Here is a 19,299-nt window from a genome sequence, read left to right as displayed (position 1 = left end):
TCCCAGCCTGTCTCCCTTGCCTTGAGTCCCAGGCCACCCCTGGAGGCGGGTTCAGTACGGCCCACCCATTTGCCAACAGATGCAGGGTAATGTCTGTGGGGCCCTGTGCCTCAAGGCCACGGGCTCTAACACACTCAGGCCTGGCTTGAGTTCTCCCTGTTCACTAGCACTCACAGACATGCAGCTGCTCACATCTGCTCATCTCTTCAAATATATACACTCTCCAGAAGGCCGCATGCCTGCCCAATGCCTGGCGTTCTACATCCCCTTTCACCCAAAGATCTCAGAATGCTGGAAAACACACACACACACTTTCATAAATTATGTAAAAAATTACATATATGTCCATAAGCAAAGTAAACAAGTAAACTTACACATGGGAGCGGAAATGCACAGCAGTGAAGGGGGAGGGGTGCCTCCCTGGTAGAAAAGAACGGGGTCCTATATTTATTTACATACAACTGAAATGTCTTTGGATGCTAAGAGAGGGCATGTGACCCAACTAGGTAACTGCAGAGCCAATGAGTAAGCAGAGACAGACCAAGGTCCCCCCATCACACACGGGGAGCTGACATCCTTCCCGCACTGCCCTAGCTCCCCTCCTTAACAGGGGCCGCACCAAGGCTAGGGAGGCTCTGCCCAAGTAAGCTTCTTCCTGACATGACTTCATTTTCTCTCAAAACTTAAACCTGCCAATTAATTACGTCTCCCCCCCCCCCCCCAAACACAGTGACCCATCTTCCAAGATGGATTGGCTTGGCATTCTATATCCATGACCTCGTGAAGTCCTTTCCACAGTCCCTGTGAAGTGAATGCTGTTACTGTCTCCCCTTCATAGAGAAGACGAAGCTGATGAAGGTTAAGTGACATGACCAAGGCACTAGGGTTCAAACCCAGCTATGCTTGACAGAGCTCACACCTTTTCCAACTGCCCGTTCATGCTGCCCTTCAGGGACGGCCTGCTGGCCCCCATCCCAAATCCTCCTTCCTGGCCGTGGGGGGGGGGGGGGGCGGTCTGCAGCCTTCCCCTGCCTGAATCCAAGGCTCCTGGACAGGGTAGGTCAGTGATGGCGAACCTTTTGAGCTCGGCGTGTAAGCATTTTGAAAAACCCTAACGTGCCAAAACCGGTTTGGCTCAGTGGATAGAGTGTCGGCCTGCACACTGAAAGGTCCCAGGTTCGATTCCGGTCAAGGGCATGTACCTTGGTTGCGGGCACATCCCCAGTGGGGAGTGTGCAGGAGGCAGCTGGTCGATGTTTCTCTCTCATCGATGTTTCTGGCTCTCTATCTCTCTCCTTTCCTCTCTGTAAAAACTCAATAAAATATATTTAAAAAAGAAAAAAAGAAAAGAAAAACCCTAACGTAACTCTGGTGCCGTATCACATATAGAAATTTTTTGATATTTGCAACCATAGTAAAACAAAGACTTATATTTTTGATATTTATTTTATATATTTAAATGCCATTTAACAAAGAAAAATCAACCAAAAAAAATGAGTTCGCGTGTCACCTCTGACACGCGTGTCATAGGTTCTCCATCACTGGGGTAGGTGCTGCTCGTTTCCACAGCTTCATTTCCTCCTTTGCTCCAAGTCTAACCTGAGCAACACACTTGGGGACCTCTAGGAGGGAAACTAACTAAGGAAATAAACTGCTTCTTCCAGTTACGGTTCCATCCAAAGCAGGAGGGAGCTATAAAGGCAGTGACAGGACTCGGTTGTTTGCAGCCGTGCAACCTGCCCTGCCTGCAAATGCACAACTGCACCGGTTTGGCACCACTCAACTGCACAACTCATTGTGCACCTAATTAATGGAATGCAGAATCACAGCCCCCTGCAATCCCACACGTCAAAGGATGAGACCAACACACCTCCCCGCCCACAGATTAACAGACTCAGACCATATGACTTCATTTGGATTGTTGGACAGGTTATGCAATTGCTCTGTTTCAGCAACACCAATGGACAGCAACACTTTGGGCCGTGGCTGAAAGCAACTGGGGGAAGGCAAAGGCCTTTGGTTCTTCAGCCTGAAAAAATGTAAGAGTCTCTCTATCCTCCAGTCACATAAGCCAAGACAAGCCACATTCAGGGAAGCAGTAACCTTCAAAGGACCCTAATATACTCTGCCATAATTGTAGCCAAAAAGAGGTAAAGCCTTTACGGGTCCACAACAGGGTTTTACCTCCCCAGACAGTCTTCTGGGGGCTTTGTGACATACCTTACCCATCTATCACTAGCCTGTCTACCTGTCTGATTCTGGGATCTCCTGGACTCTTGGGGTTTGGGGGGGGGTAGCATATTTCTCAAAGGAAAGTCTGGGGATTCTTGCAAAGGCCAAGGGCTGAGAAGGCGTCTCAAGCAGACTCACAGTCACTGTCAGTTTCTTTTTCCCCAGAGTCACAGCTGATCGACCCTTTACTAATATCCCCACAGATATGATTGCTGCAGATACTAATAACGCTGTCCATATTCCAAGTGCCAGTGCCAATAATGCTCTGGGTATTATCACTGTGAACACCAATAACTACTGCTGAGATTGTCTCCAATAACGCCAGCACACGCTGCAGTGATTGTCCTCGCTAATGCCCAACACCATGACATTGTTAGAGCTGAAGAATAGGCTGAGCTGTACCCAGAGGCAGGAGCGGGAGTGGCTTCCTTAAGGACAGAGAGGCTCACAGCTTGCCCTCAGAGTAGGACACTCCTAGGGAGACACCACAGTAAGAGGGGCCAAAACAAACAAACAAAACAGGCCAGCCTGGCAGGGCATCAGGGCTCTCCTGGAGGGAGATGTTGTCTGTCCACTCCCTCAGTCCCTTGACACGCATACCTGTTCCCATCCCAATGCCCTCAGTTCCTCAAGCCAGTTTTCTCTTTTGCCTGCAGGGCTGGCCCAGGAGCTAAAGGACACACCTGGGTGTCGGTGCAGCCCAGGCTGGAGGCTGCCTCCTGCTACTGGCCTGCCAGCTGCTGTGCTACCTTGGCCTGACTGCAGAGTTGGGCTACATCATCTTGACACATAATTATCTCCCCTCTTCTTAATCATCTGAGCTGCTCACTAATGCAAACTGGGCCTGGCTGCTTAGAGGCACCAAGAGTGGGGGAGGGGGAGTACAGGCTGGGGAAGGTCTGTGCTTGCTCTCTCTTTTCTTTTCCTCTCTTCCCATCTGGGTCCCATAGGTCAAGTGTGTGTGGTGTGGGCACAAGGGATCAGAGAACGGGCCTCCCTTATAGGCTCTACCAGGGAAAGGACAGCTCTATCAGATCTGTGGTGGGTCAATAGGAGGGAGAGTCAGGGCAACAGAACCCTTCCACATCCCCCCAAAAGCAGTAGGGCCTCTGATCCTTCCTGCCACCTCGCTAGGCCCAGGGAGTGAGTGTGTAAGCAGGACACTTGGAGACCCTCCTGTCCCTCACCTGCAGGAGTTCAACTGCTTGCTGAGATGTCTCCCCACTGCCACCACTGTCACCCTGCTGGAGGGTGATCCTCCCCACCCCAGCCCTGTCCCTTTCCCTTCCTGCTCACACACTTTCGGCGGCTACTCTTGCCTGCAGAAAAAGTCCAAACGCCTTATATGATCTGGTTTGACCTGATCTGCGACCCTAACCCATTTACTTAGCCTGATTTCCCATGACTTCCCCTTCCGCCCTTTCATTCCAGCCAAAGTGCCCCTGCACTTTCTCATCACAGAACCTTCTGGTCACAAGGCTGGGTCCAGCAGAGAATTTCATACCACCATTGTCTTTGAACATGCCCCTCGCCCATTCCTCAGGGCCCTCCTCACAGAGCAGCCCTCCCTGGGGTTTGTTCTCGCCCCACTCTGAGCTCCAACGGCCCGCAGCCCAGACCTCCACCACAACGCGGATATCTGATGGGCCTTTCCGCTCTCTGGGCTCACATGTTTTGTACGCCCCACTAGACGGTAAGCTCCTTAAGGACAAGAATCATATCTCGTTCTGCTTTGGGACCCTATAGCACCAAGCCTTTCTTGTGATTAACGCACAGGAGGGGTTCACTGAATTGAATTGACTTGAAACAATGAACGTGACCAGTTGCTCAGAAAGGACAGCACTCTGTTCTGGGCCAACCAGGCCCAACCTGGGGTGGCCACAGCCTCATGCCAGTGCCTCCCTACCCCTGGTCTCTTTTCATGGCCCATAGGAGCCCAGGAAGCAAAAAGCATGTCCAACCACAGGACAATGGGAGAGAGAGAGGTGAGGGGGGCTGTGGCCTACCCTGGCTTCCTGAACATCTCTCACGCTAAAAAATGCAGGGCAGTGGTTAAAGGAGAAACCCCTTAGGGTTTGGGGCAGAATCTTCCAAATACTCGGGGCATCAGGAAGCTTGGCTAAGGCCTGAATGTGGGAACCCCTCAGGGAGAAGTGGAACTAAGGGCCTTTCACATCACCGCCCCCTGTCCATCAGGGGCTGTAGCCAAAACAACCACAATGAAATTCAGTGAGTAGCAAAGGCCGTGGCAGCCAAATGGGTTTGGATATTTGGGAAGAAGGAGAAATAGAGCCAGACAAGCTGTTTCCCTGTGAAACGAGGCCATTAGGGCTTCTGGAAGGAGGCCAGCACAGGTCGTCACTGTCTTGCCAGACCCAGGCCTCTCCTACACTCTGCCCCTTCTCCTGGAGGCCAGGGCTCTCATATCTTTTCCTGGGGCCCAGGGAATCCCAGTGTTGTCCCTTTTCTCTGTTCCTTACCTTCTAAAGCTGCCCAGTTCAAGGGCTCATCTAGGCTTAGGATGACTATATGACTTATTGTCTAAACAGAACATTTTTGAAAGAACAAGGAGATGCTGACTGGCCAAGATGCAGAGACAAAAGGTATAAATTGGGACCATCTGGACTAATGGGATATATGGCCACCCCCTTTGTGCTCATCTCTAGAGGATTCTGTCTATTTCATGGTATCCTTAAAATCATACCCTTAAAATCATACACTCTCCCGAAAGCAGAAGGCTACTGCCTCTCCAGCAGAGACCATGAGATTGGGGCTAGAAGCAGGTTCCAGGCACTGGTGTCTCTGTTTGCCAGGGCCTGCCAGCCCTGCACCCTGGCCATGCATCATAAGAGAACCAGACGGTCACCAAGGGGCCTCTAATGTCACCCATATGAACAACACCTTCTCCCAAGCTCATGGCCACCACTCTCTCCTCTTACTCCTTTCCCCTCTCCTGTTCCTCTTTATTTCCCTCTCTACCTCCATGCTTAACAGCTGGCTGCACCATGAGGTATTACAGGGAATGAGGGCAGGCCAGAGAGGAGCCGGACCGGTGTCTCCTCCCATGGGGGAGCACAGAGAGGAACCCATGTCCAGCTCCCTGGCTGGTTTTAATGGGGCCAGTGTCCATGTGTCACAGAGAAAGGACAGCAGGATCAGCTGTATGTGACACCACTCCCCTCGCTCCTGATGGGTTGGGATCAGGTGAGGACAAGGCATATTGGCCTTTTATCCTCAGGTCAGAGACCAGATGCCCCCCCGCCTCCAAAATCTTCCCAAAATCCATGGTTCATGCTTCTCTTCCTGGAATCCCACGGAGATATTGGGGGTGAGTCCCAGAGGAAGGTGAGCAGTCAAGGCTGCTGAGCAGATGGTGAAGCTGATGGCCCCACCAGCAGCCTGCCTCCCTCTCTCCAGGAGCCAGCAGGGCAGTGGGGGGACCTGGGCTTTGCCACTAAAACTGATCTCATAGCAGAGCAGCTGCGAGGCTGGGCCGAAACCGGAGCTCTGAGTCCAAGGACAAAGCATGCATAGGGAAGCCAAGCCTCTTCCCTCCTCCCTACCTTCATCACGTTTCCTCTTCTCGCCATTGGAGCGAGGGATCCCCAGGATCCCGTTGATGGAGTAGGATCCCACTGGATCATTGGAGGCGCTGGAAACAGGAGGGGAGGCCGTACTGGGAACTGGATGAGAATAAGGAGGAAATGCCATCAGGAAAGCAGTGGTGATCGCAGGCCAAAGCCCCAAGGCTGGGGGCAGAGAGAAGCAGAGGAAATAAGGAGGGATGCGGAGCCCATATTCCCCTTCTTTCTCTGAGGTTTAAGAGAGAAGGCATAGCTACATACAGAGCAGGCTATTCACTTCTGTCCAGCCCTGGACTGGGTGGTGGCCAGTCAACCCTAAGCCTTCTCTGCAGACCTACAGAGGTCACTGGTGCCCTGAACTCACTCCCCTGAAGATGAATGGAAACCTAAAGCTGACTCAACCTAAAAAGTGACTCAGCAGTCTTGGAGTGAGCACAGCTCCTAGGAGGCCTCCTTGCACAGCTAGTCCAATCCCTGGGGCCAGGAAAGCCCTTCTAAACAAACTGCATCTCGCTGCCTCTCAGTCTCCTGGGCTGAGTCTTTACCAATCCTGATTTAGACTCTGTGGCTTTCTAAGATCTGTCTCTGAATCCCTAGGAGACACAAGAATGGTCCTGATATTCTCCAGGAGTGCATAGCTCTTCTCTCTCAGTTGCTTCTGGTCTTGAAATCACTTGAGAAGTTCCTCATTCCCCACTCTGGGCACAGACTAGTGAACACATTCACTCCGTAATGATCTACTCAGGTACAGCCCAGCCCAGCCCTCCTTCCTAGCACACGCTGTAATACAGGCCTAGTAAACAACAGATCCTGCCAACTCCAGGAGGGCTGGGACCTGCCATTCTACTTCCTGCTAGTCAAGAGAGCAGGGGACAGCTGCCAAGAGGGGCAGCAGGAAAAGTTTGATCACATCCCAGCTCCTTAATACCTGGTGCCAAGCACCCTTGGGCCAAAGGGAAGACTGTATGATTGGGGGGGGGGGGGGTAGGAATGTTAGCAGGTGTTTTGGTATGGCCTAGGTCACGTCTCTGGAGGGCCATGAGCAAGGATCCGTAAATAAGGAGGTTGGAGAGAGGCAAAGAGTTACCAAGTAGATAACAGAGAGACAGAGATCAAAAGAGATAGGCTATGAAGAGGGAGGGAGAGAGACAGAGGAACAAACCCAGAGCCTCACATACAGAGATGAGAAAAGAGAAGGAGAAAGAGAAAGAGGGGGGAAGAGGAGAGAAGGGAAGAGAAGAGAATGATAATTTTAGAAATTAAAAACAGAACGAAAATGGAGTCAGATAGTAGATATGAAAAAAGAGGGGCAAATAGGGAGACAGGATCAGATAAAAACAAAAGATGGAGAAGGAGGGAGGGGAGGAGAAGCTATCCTAAAGGGGAAATATTAATAGGGAGGAAGGGGAGGAAAGAGATAGATAGATATGGCGAGAGGGGTAGGGATCCCAGTGAGCTAGTCTCTCTCAAGAAGACCTTTGAGCCTCTAGGACAGGGGTGGGCAAACTTTTTGACTCGAGGGCCACAATGGGTTCTTAAACTGGACCGGAGGGCCGGAACAAAAGCATGGATGGAGTGTTTGTGTGAACTAATATAAATTCAAAGTAAACATCATTACATAAAAGGGTACGGTCTTTTTTTTTTTTTTTTTTAGTTTTATTCATTTCAAACGGGCCGGATCCGGCCCACGGGCCGTAGTTTGCCCACGGCTGCTCTAGGAGCTCATAGAGAGCGCAAATTGGAAAAAAGTAGTTCTGGGCATAGCTGCATATCCAGCTCTCTCAGGTGGGGTCCTGCTTCCCCAACCCCCCTACCCCCGCCACTACCCCTACCCTGAGCCTGAGCCCTCTTACCAATGGTGTGGCCAGGCGCAGTCACTCCAGTCCCAGCCCCATCCGGTGTTGGGTGAAAAGGCTGCTGAACTTTGGTCCGGATGATCCTGCAACAGCATCACAACAGCATCACACACCACATGCCTCTCCTTTCCCAGCAACTCTAGCCCAGACCTGCAGAGACCAGCCCTCAGCTCCTTCCTCACTCATCTGCCCCCTGCACCCCTGCCCTCACTGACTGCTGCAAGGCATGCTTTCCTTCCTGTTTGCTCTGTGGGTGGAGGCCGTCTGCCTCTGTCCTGCCGTGTGTGCATCACCAGAATTGCAGCTTGATTTTTGGTAGCAGGTATTGGGGCAGCAGAGTGAGTAGAGCACAGCACCCTTCCCCTTGGTGGGGGTGGGGACTCCCCCCTTCCCCTTTCCTAATCACATGCAAATCTCTTCCTGGGCGCGGGACTCCCTAGATCTGAAGATCATTTTGGAGCTGGCTTTCCTATTGGGACTGTACCACACAACTCCAGAGTTGAGGGAGGGGGCGAAATTTCCCTTTACTGAGCCAAGGAGAAGTAACCAGGAAAGGGCTGCATTACAGGTGACCCTTTTGTCCCCAAGATTCCAACACAGAGCACGGTCCCTCTGCCAGATGTCAGGCCCTGGACAACTTCTCACATACTGCTCTGTCCCTGTCCAGCTCGCTGGCCTGATGGCCTCCTTTTCTGAGGTCCTACTTGGATCAGAGCTCCTTTACTAGGCTAGCTGAAAAGCCTGGTGCCCACCCCCGACCCCCACCCCCACCCCACTGTGCACTCTGGGGTGAGTCAAACATCCCAGGACCGGGGATGAGCTGGCTAGTCAGTGATCGAAGGACCAAGGGCTATGTGATACAGAAGGCCCACGCTGGGGCCAGGACTGAGGAACGCGCCCTTCCACTCACTGGTCAACTTAGGTGCCCTTGGAAGCAATTTTTCCAACAGTGTTGCTCCTCCCTGCAGAAACGTGTGTGATCCAAGTTCACTTCAACCAGCAGGTAAGTCGTAAGCCACGAGTGCACTCCTCTCTAACCAGCTTTTACCGAGCGCTGCCAGACAACAGAAATGAGGCCCTTGCCTGAAAGTGCTGGATATAAAGTTAGGGAAGGAAGACACACACTCAGAGAAAGCTAAGTAACTCCAAGGGGGCCAAGTGTAAGTGCCAAAAGGCATCATCCCCCTTGCGGGCAGGGTAATCGGGAGAGAAGTCACTGAGGAGGTGAAACTTTATGTAGCGCTTCAAAGCAGAGTAGGGCTAAACATAGAGATACACAGAGGAACCAGAGGCACGGGGGATGGTGCACAGGGCACCGGGCTACAGAGCTACCAGGCTACCAGGCTTCTGACTCTGCCATTTTTTGGCTACAGAGCTTTGGGCTCATCATTCTACTTCTCTAGGCTTCAGGTTCTTTTTTGTTGTTAGCCTAACAAGCTTAGACTACAGCAAGCATGTCAAACTCGTGGCCAGCAGTCCGCATGCCTCATACATATTGAAGCATGCAGCCCGCTGGCTGCGAGTTTGACATGCTTGGACTACGGGATCTCTAAGGTCTCTTTCTCCATTAAAAAACATGATTCTAAGATGAACAACGAAGCAGAGGGTGAAACATTATAATCAGGTGTTGGAGGGGAGTAGAATCAAAGCATGGGAGCCAAATGAACCTGATGTTTCAGGGGCTCATGCCCAGACCAGTCAGCCAGAACAGGGGAGGTATGGAAGGGAGGAGAGGAAATAAGGCTGCAAACTTGGAAGTGGTGAGAATTGTGATCTCCCACTTACTGAGCATGTATTATGTGCCAATCTTATATGCAATTCATACCACTTACATACACCAGTGTTAATTCTCACAGCCTCCACGGTGCATACTATTACCCTCATTTTGCAGATTGGAAACCAAAGCTGACAGAGGTTAAGAAGCTTACCGGAGATTACACTGCCAATTAGGGTAAAGTGAGAATTCAGTCTCAAAAGTGAATGCTTTCCTCACACTTTCCCCAATATATGGGGACCAGGTTTAGAGGGTCTCAGGCCCACGAGTGATTTCTAAACTAGAGGGGGCACATACAAACTGGTTCTGGTAAAGCAGTTTGGAGGCAGGAGGCGATGAGGGGCTGTTCTCAGGGAAAAAAAAGGAGAGAATTTGCAAGATATTGGTGAAGGCAAAATGGCCAGGATTTGGCAATTAACTGGAGTCTACCATAGCTCTAAAGACCCAAGTCTGGTAACTGAAAAGCTGTTGGTTTGTACCACTGTCAGAAAGAGGGATGCATGTGGGGATGTTGGTCCTAGACATGCAGCATCAGGTCGGGGAGGAATGCCCAGGTGGACACGCCCACACCCAGCTGGCATAGCAGATATGGATTTAGAACAGTGGTTCTCAACCTTCTGGCCCTTTAAATACAGTTCCTTGTGTTGTGACCCAACCATAAAATTACTTTCGTTGCTAATTCATAACTGTAATGTTGCTACTGTTATGAATCGTCATGTAAATACCTGATATGCAGGATGGTCTTAGGCGACCCCTGTGAAAGGGTCGTTCGACCGCCAAGGGGGTCGTGACCCACAGGTTGAGAACCACTTATTTAGAAGGTTGTCAAGGCGAGGAGTGTTGAGAGGTTCAAGAGGCCTGAGGAGTGGACGCCACTTTCAGAGACTCGGAAAAGGAACCTGACCTTGCCAAGGGGTAGGAACTGGCCACACAGGAAAGGGCAGAACCAGGATCCGCACTTTCACCCAACTCAACGGAAAAGAAAGTTTCCATAAGGAGAACATAACTCACAGTGTCAACAGCGACAAGAGGATTGGAGGGAATTGGGAAGAAGAAGGGGCATAGATTTGGGGATTTTAGTGACTGCTAGTGACCCTGGGGGGAGCAATATAAACAAAGAAGGAGCCAGACAAAAAGAGGCTAGGAAGTGCATAGGAGGAAAGGAGAGAAGAGTGTGGAAGCCAGGGGCGGGGAACTGAGTGCAGGGAAGGCTTTTGAAGGTAGTGGCGACATGGATAATAAGTCTTTAGGCTGAGGAGGAAAAACCTGTGAAGAGAGAGCTATTGGTTGGCTAAGGGATTGTGAATGCTGGTGAAAGCAAGGCAAAACAACAAGAGAATGGAATGGAGAACATAGGGGAGGAATTAGGGAGAGATGGCATGTTTTGAGGGAGCCAAATGCTTTGAAAAGGAGCTTTTTCTCTTAGAGCAAGAAGGCAAGGTCATCTCCCAAGAGTTGGGGTGGGGGGAGTGTTTGGAGCATAATCACAATGGGAAAGACTGGAATAGCTAAGGGTGGTGTAGACTGGTCTACACGAAAGGCCTAGAGCAGTGGTTCTCAACCTTGGCTGCACATTAGAATCACCTGGGAATCTTTTTAAAATCCTGATTTCTGGGCCTCATCCTCTGGAAATTCTGTTTCTTTATTATGGGGTGAGGCCACAACATTAGTAACAAAGAAACAGAATTTCCAGAGGATGAGGCCCAGAAATCAGGATTTTAAAAAGATTCCCAGGTGATTCTAATGTGTAGCCAAGGTTGAGAACCACTGGCCTAAAAGGAGGTGGAGCAGGTCAGAGCAGCTGCTTCTAATTCATTGCAGCAACAGCTTCTGGGATCTCACTGACCTGTGGGTGGCTCTGGACTAAGGAAGCCTCAGAGCTGGGGCTGGATGAGACAGGTAACCGCTGGCCTTGTGGAGTTTCTGTCTTTGTTACCCAGTGCCTCTGACCCCTGGGGCACAGGTGCAGACTTAGCTGAGGCAGCAAGTGATGGAAAAGCACAACTCCCTGACAGTGGCTCGGTGAGCCTAGAAGAGGAGCTGGGCAGGTTGCCTGCTGTGAGTTACTCACTAATACTCTTGGTGTCCACCTGTGCCCTCTGGGCTGTGGGTATTTGCAAGATCGAGAGCTGATCACGGGGAATTTAAGAAATGGGATTGTGGAAACCTGATGGCCAGCCATTGCCCTCCTGCATCTCATACACAACCCAACAACTCACAGGAATATCACGAGGGGCTAAAAGGATGGAGAAAAGCAGTTGTCTTGGGTGACTGCTTGATACTATTTCCCCCAGTTCCTCCTCCCCTTCCTCCAATTCTTTTCCATTCTTGGCCCTACAGTCAGATACCTCTATGGCCTCCAGGGTCCCAGGCAGGTTTGGCCTGGAAAGTCAAGTAAGTTCGGCATATGGGTCTTTGGAGGGTGCAGTCGGGAGCCCTGGAGAGCACATCGCTAGAGCTGGGGGCTGGGAGATGCTATTTCCTGTATCCGGAAAGACTGCCCTGTCAGGGTGCCTGCTCCCCGCCTCTTTTTCCAGCATGCTTTTTTCCACAGGGATGTTCTTTCTCCTCTAACTTTCCTGGGACCTCCAGGGCTCTGTCGGGGCCCAGCGTGGGGACTTCAGGCAATCAGCGTCTCCCACACTCACAGGAGTATGACTAGAGCAAAGGGAGAAAGCTCAGTCTGGGTCCCAGCTCTTGTTACTTACTGCCTTTGAAACCCTTGCAGTTTCTTATCCCCTCACCTGTATAATAAAATACTACTGCTACTTACTTCCTAGGACTACAGTGAGGATTAAAGATGGTAACTCATGTAAAACAATTAGTATGATGCTTGGCTCAACAAGTGCTAGCTATAACAACAACGAAGAGGAGTAGTATTCCCATGGGCGACCCCTAGGCCTGGCTGTTTTCTATTTAGCGGCTGAGCCAGGTGCAGGCAGGAGGCCTCCCAGCCCAACAAGCCCCTGTCTGGTCAATGCAGCCGCTACAGAGACACTGAGAAGACAGGAAACCGCAGCAGCAGGTGTCACAGCCTGACCCCAAAAGAGGCTGCATCAGAGAAGACAGACTGGGGACCCCTGCCTGGGGGTGGATCTGTAGACACTATGAGCAGCAGCTTCTTCCGGACCCAAGAGATACCAGGTTGAGCTTTAAAGGATGACAAGGCAGGTGGAATCACTCCGTCTTGGGTAAATTCTCAGGAAGCCTTCAGCTCCCACCAAGAGGAGAGGGAACCAGTCTAGTGGCTCTGTGAGTTAGAACGAAAGCATGTAACCAGCTGCATAGTAATAGTTTGTTAAACTCATGAAGAAACACCGAAGCCCTCAACAGTTTAGGAAAGCAGTGGGGACATTCTCAGTCCTCCTCCGGCTCTACACCCTCTTCTTCCTCCTTCTCTCATCCTTTCTTCTGTGTTTCACTCTTCCCTGCCCTTCTCTCTGTCTCTCTTCTTTGTCTGTCTGTCTGTCTGTCTGTCTCCTTGCACCCTGAAGTCCCAGTGTGGCTGTGTGAGTTTATTGATTTCTGGGAGCTGGGGGAAAGTGGGAGGCAGGGCTGGGGTGCAGACTCAGGGATGGAAATAGAAGGCTATAAATTATTTGTGACAGGAAAGCAATAGTGGCAGAGTGCTGAGCACAAGTCCTGTGTCACTATTAGATTCCTTTTAGCCCGATGACACTGTAAAAAAGGTTAAGTGTCTGCTGGAATCGTACACCTGGGGGGCCGGGGCAGCCTGGGAGCAGAACAAGCCACTGAGAGCAGGTATATCAATTCTCCAGGCCAATAATATTCCTCTCATTGATCGCCACGCAAAGTTCAAAAATCTCATTACAGCCAGGCAGACCGGGAACTTTTTACAAATCAATAGAATGATATAATGTATGTATACTTAGTACAAATGTATCTATTCATCTATCCATCCATCCACGGTCCGCCTCAGGGTTTCCAAGTTAACCTACCCATCATATTATGTTATGTTATGTATGATATTATATTGCATTATATTATATGATAATAAATGGTGTGCAAAAACTCCCTGAGGTGGGGACAAGAAGAGGACCTATTAGCATTGAAGTGACCTCAGCTCACCTTGGAGGGAGTTAGGTGGCAGTATTTCCAGGACTAGGCCGGCCGGGATTTCCAAGAGCAGTGTGCTTGCTTCCTTAGTGGAGGTACCAGTAATAAAAACAATTGCCCTAAATATTCACCAGGTGCCGGGCCATGGTCTAAGTGCTTCAAACACATGGTTCGCTTAATCTTCACAACAAACCATTTTACAGATCAGACATATTATTACTTGGCCAAGATCAACCGTTTAATAAACGGCAAATCCGAGGTTTGAATTCAGGTAGACTAATCCAGGGCCCATACCCTGACCCGCCAAGCATACTGCCTCCAGGAGACAGGTACCCAAAAGTCCCAAATCCAAGCTCCTACATTCTGGTCCTCTTGTTTTGTTGTGTTCTGCGAAACAAAGGTAAGGAGCTCCCTGAGCTTCAGCATCCCCCTCTATAGAATGGGAGTAATAACACCTGCTCACCAGCTGCTGACAATGTGATATACACAGGACCTCCGAGCATGTCCCCATGAAATTCTGTCCAGCTGCCTGGGACAGACTGCCTTCTCTACTTTGGAATCACTTCCAAGTGGAACGGCAGGCTAGCCCCAGGCTTGGTCCTATCGCTGGATTGCTCAAAGGGTCTTTGGAGCAAGATGTCAAGTATCTTCATTCTTGTGTCATATGCAAGTGTAAGTCACTTTAAATTGTCCTGGGGTAGATAGCTCACTCACTTTAGTTTTTGCAGAAAATGTTGCCCTGGCAGGAGGAAAATCCACCCTGGTTTGGTAAATGAAAGGAACTCCAGTGTAGAGAATGGTTCAGACTAGCTGGCCCCACTGCACACTGGGCCCGAGGAGTGGTAGGAGGGGCCCCTCCCAGTGACTTCATAGGTATTCTTATAGGCTGGATCATTCTGGAGGACAAAACAATATTTGCTTCAGCAAAGGATATTTTGCCCAATGAATGCCGGTAATTGTTTCAACTCAGGCCTTTTGAGAGCTGCCAACATCAGGCATTTGTCCCTGGCTCAGCCCCAAGGCAAGTCAGAGCAACGCAGATAGCTGGAGAGTTTTCACGGCAGAACCTCAGGTGAGGTATCATAGATCATCGAGGAAAATTTCACCTCTCCCAAAAACGGTTCCTACCTCTCCCTACTCCTGAGAAGTCTAAGGAACTGGAATCTCCCCTCTGTACATCCCAGGAACTGAAAAGGTGAAATTTACTACCTCCACCCCACAGAGGAAATAGCATCCATCCTGCCCACCCCACTGGCAGCCCCGAAGTGCTGCACATAAACTGTTTTCTGAGGCTTCCGCTTTGCAATTTGTGCAGAGTTTAGAGTTGTCTGCCCGCACCCACTCCCATGCCCTGTGGGTTTCAGCTTGGACAACTGACCATATGTCAGGCAGGGTTGTGTGCGTGAGAATGGTTACTGATGGGGGGAAGCTATGGGCAGAACCTTCTATCCTGCCTGTAGGAGGATGTAACTGGAATACACAGGTTCCAAGGTTAGCAGGGTTCCCCCGAGATGTACCAAGAGCTTCTGCCTCTTGTTGCTTCTCAGAAGTCAAAACTGAGCTCCAAGAAATGAGAGCCCAACTATAAGCTTGCAGAAGGGTTTCCTCAAACTACTGTCCTTGAACTGCCTGCATTAGCTCTCCCTGGGGTGTGTGCTAAATGCAAATCCTGGGTAACGTCAGACCTGATTAGAGTTTCTGATGGTGGTCAGGCCCAGGAATCTGTATTTAAGCAAATTCTCCAACTTATTCTTAAGCTCTCTAATATTTGAGAAGACGACCTTCCGTCAAGGGGTGAGGAAACCGTCCTGGTGGTTAGCAGGGAAGCCCTGAGAGAGCAGGGAGAAAGGCTCAGTGAGTTAAGAATACTTCGGGTCCTTACTCATACTCCAGCAATGGACATTCCTCCCCATCTGCTAATCCTGACTCCAAATGACACAGTAGCCAAAATTCAAGAAGCTCTCAGTTCCTCTGTGGGAACTAAACTACAGGTTAGAAATAAAAATAATTTCAAAATAGTTTTTGGTACATTCCAGGATGAGAGATTCCCAGTGAATTCTTTAGGTACTGGGCATATTTTCTGCATCAACGTCGCCTTCTAAGACTGGCACTGAGGGCGATAATCCTTCCACCACGTGTCCCCGGGAGCCCAGGCCAGATACAATTTACTGGGCTAGATGGGCCATGGGGCTGGCCCAAGGGGGCCATAGGGATGGTTTAGATGATGAATGGTAAGCATATGGATTGATTTAACTTCAAGATAGGCATAGGTTTAAAAATTAAGGGGCAATGTGTTTAACTAACCATTTGGAAACCGGTCTGCAGTGCATGCCAAGCCCAGAGCCGTGACCAGACTAGCTCCTCTCGTCACTGGCCATGCCCTCATCTGCGAGGGCTTCCAGGCGAGGGCTAGGGGTTGCCTGCTGCCTATCACACACATTCCTGCTGGCCCTGGGAGGCTCCAGAGGCTAGAAGACTGCCTGATATGATGAAGGGTGCTCCTGTAGACTCACTGCTGGGACTAATTCCTCCCTGTCCTTCCACTGGCATGCCTCCTCCCTCCCAAGCAGAAGGAAGCCTGGAGGAAGTGCCTTTTAGCAGCAGCAATCTCCCAGAGGCTGCCTGGCCTCCCTGCCTCCAGCCCCACCCCCTCTCACCTGGTTAACGCCAGCATTCAAAAACAATGCATGGTTTCTCTCTGTCCACCTACAAGAATGTGATGTGGCTAACCCCTCTAACCGCTTCCTATTAGCTACAGGATAAACTCAAAATTCCTCAGCCTTGCCTTCAAAATCTCCCCTAATCTGGCGTTCTAATCTACTTCTGTTCCCCTCTTCCACTCAGGGTCGAGTATAGAGCTGAAACCTTGTTTTCTTGCTTACTCAATTCACATTGAACCCTCCTCTAGATTGTGAGCTCTGTAGGGGCAGATGTCAGGCTTAGATTTCTCACCATTGTATTTCTATCATGTAGCAGCAGTGCCTGGAATAATGTGAATATTTAAAGATTATTTGTTTAGTAACAAATAAGTGTGACTATTAATAGTAACAATAATATAATATTAAGGGATATAGTGAGCGAATACATGTTTATTATGTACCAGGCAGTGAGCTAAGCACTTTACATGGATTATTTAATTTATTCCTCTTTTCTATTATTGTGGGAGTTGAGGTTCAGAGAGGTTATGTAACTTGCCCAAGGTTACACAGCTGTTAAGTAGCAAACCTAGGATTTAAACCTGGGAGTCTGGCTCCAGACTCCACGCTGCTAACCGCTGGGTAGAATAAGTCAATCATATCAAGAACAGATGGAGAATCCATGAGAGGCTGGGGCTGAATAGAAGAGCTGCATATAATAATAAGAAACATAATAACCATCATTTATTTCATATTCACTGTATGACAGGCATTGTAACAAATGCTCTTTCTCATTCAAATCCCAACTACCACTCTATCAAATAGGCATGCTCTCTATTATTCCAAGGAGACAACAGAGAGGTTAAGCAACTTGCCCAAGTTCGTGTGCTTAATAGCACTGAAGCCAGACTTTGGGTCCGGGCCTGTGACTCCAATATCTGTAGGCTGAATCATATTACATCTTCTGGAAATATCTATGTTAGCCATTTTTTGTGTTTATTATCTATTTGGGAATGAACAAATTTTCCCTCTAGTCTTTCACATCCATGATCTGGACAACTGAGCAAATGTATATGTTTATAATTAATAGAAATTGCATGTAGCCATGATTCTAAAGATGCTGACCCTTTCCCCCACACATGCCATAGTTGTATTTGATAAGCATCATACCTGCGTTACAAAAGAACCATAATTTTAGGTTAAGGGGTCTGGTAGCCATGTATTTTATATGCACTGGTAGATTTGGGGTGTAGATTTTCCAAATTCTCTGTATCTATCTCTCTTTCAAATCATGTACATAATTATGTGGAGATAATGCATAAGATGTGTTTCTCAGTTTCTATGTTTCTAGAAACTATTTCTATGATTAGTGTGTCTTTATATTCATGTCTGCTCTAATGCATTGATCCAAGATTTATGATACTGGATGTATTTATTGAAACCAACTTCATGAATTTCTGCCCAGTTATGCCTATTTCTGTCCAATATGTAAGCCACAATCACACATGACTCCACACTCATCACTGTTCCCTTCCCAGGGTGTCTGAGACGCTCACATCACAATCATGTTGTTATATTGGTCCGTGCACAGTATTGATGGGCATAAATGTGCATTTGTATACCTGTGTGTCTTTCTATCTATGGCCAGGATGGGGTGGGGGTAGAGTGATGTGGAAATGAGAGGCTTATTAAATGCCAAGTAGATATGCAATAAATTTCATTGATTTTATAAACTCCAACTTGTCTTCAGTCTCCTTCCATTCTTTATCCTGGGGGCATTGCAACAAAAACCTATTTTAAATACCTTTACTTCCCCCACCCCCTCCCCAAAAAAGTGTCAATATTTTATTTGGATTTTTAACTTCGCTCCATAACAGTTGTTTGACCTCCTGACTCGTGCGAGTCACATAAATTCTGGGACTTTATTCAGGAGCCATGTTCCTGCTATTGAATAAGCAATTTGGGAGGGTGAATTAATGACTTGTGCTGTTGCTGGAAAGTCCCTGAAGAAATATTAAAATTGCTTGCAGACTGAATCGATACTCAGTGAACACCCAGCAAGAGGGCTTCGGTTCTGGAATGACCACAGAAGGCAGGGCTTGGTGGAAGAAGGGGAATTCCGGCACCCAGCCTGGCAAGCCCCCTCCTTGCCCACCCCTACCTTTCTTTCCATCCCTGGAGCTCTGTCATTTTCAGTAACAGCAAAGTCTGATCAAACCCCAACCCGGACAAAGCTCATTTGTCCTTTCTTGCAAAGCAGGCTCAGGGGACAGTTTACTCTCTTATGAGCAACGAGAGCCTGCAGGCATGTTGGAGGTGATGGTCTGGACACATCCACCTGCTGGAGAAACAGGAGGGCCCTGCTTTCTGGCGGGCTGTGCTGTGCTTGGGGATCAGGAGAGCACTGGGCTTGGGGAGGCTGGAGCTGTGACCATTCTGTGCTGGGTACACAGAAGGGTTGGGTGTTGCATTGCTGACTCCAGCTCTTTGTGTGTTTGACCAGTGCTATCATTCAGATGCCCATATGATTTCAGCCTTTGTGTATAGGTGTGCCTGTGGGATGGAAAGTTGGAATTGTGTTGTGTTATTGTGTATTGCATTGTGCCATTGGCAGCTGGCTTAAGGTTTGTTACTTGGTGTTTTGTGGTATTGTATTGAGGTGACTGCACTTTGTGTAACACTGAGTTAGAAGAATTTAAGTATTGTTTGGTGGCAATGTCCATGTTTCTGCTTTGAATTATTGTGTCCGTTGATCATATCAGCATCCATTTTTTTCCACATAATGTATGTCTCAGAGATTAGGTTAATGGGTGTCTCCTTGGTGATGTGAGTTGAGTAATGATGTTGGATCTGGGTGGTGGTGTATAATTTGGTAATTGCTTTCTCTGTGTGGTTGTGGGTGAGAGAGCCCACCCTGTAGCTTTTTAAAGCTTCTGGCTTCATCAGAAGGAAGATTCTAGAAATGCAGAACAAATCTCTTCTTGACCAAATGCACAGTTCTATTCTTGGAAGCAAACTCCCCCTGCTCGATGGAGCAGTTCTGACCTTACCCCACTGGCACAGGTCCTGATGCCACACTCCCTACATCTGCCTAATTTGGAGAGTTAAAGCCAAACTCTATGCCTGTCAATACTCTAGAT

General features: G+C 49.0%; 1 protein-coding gene across 9 annotated transcripts in view; it reads right to left on the bottom strand.

The window, feature by feature from the left end:
- Positions 1-19,299, bottom strand: part of PAX2 (paired box 2) — a gene marked incomplete at both ends in the record, with an annotated part of 79,267 nt that overhangs the window by 40,498 nt on the left and 19,470 nt on the right. For all 9 annotated transcript variants that reach the window (XM_081104956.1, XM_081104957.1, XM_081104958.1 and 6 more), the window contains 2 exons: positions 5,796-5,915; positions 7,670-7,755. In XM_081104956.1, coding sequence (XP_080961082.1) covers positions 5,796-5,915; positions 7,670-7,755 — 206 coding nt within the window. The remainder of the gene's footprint in view (positions 1-5,795; positions 5,916-7,669; positions 7,756-19,299) is intronic.

The sequence above is a fragment of the Myotis nattereri genome (assembly GCF_964212035.1).
Source record: "Myotis nattereri genome assembly, chromosome: 13".
In the NCBI taxonomy this organism is placed as follows: Eukaryota; Metazoa; Chordata; class Mammalia; order Chiroptera; family Vespertilionidae; genus Myotis; species Myotis nattereri.
Note: the sequence above shows the minus strand (reverse complement) of the source record. Positions and strands in the feature narration are given on the sequence as shown.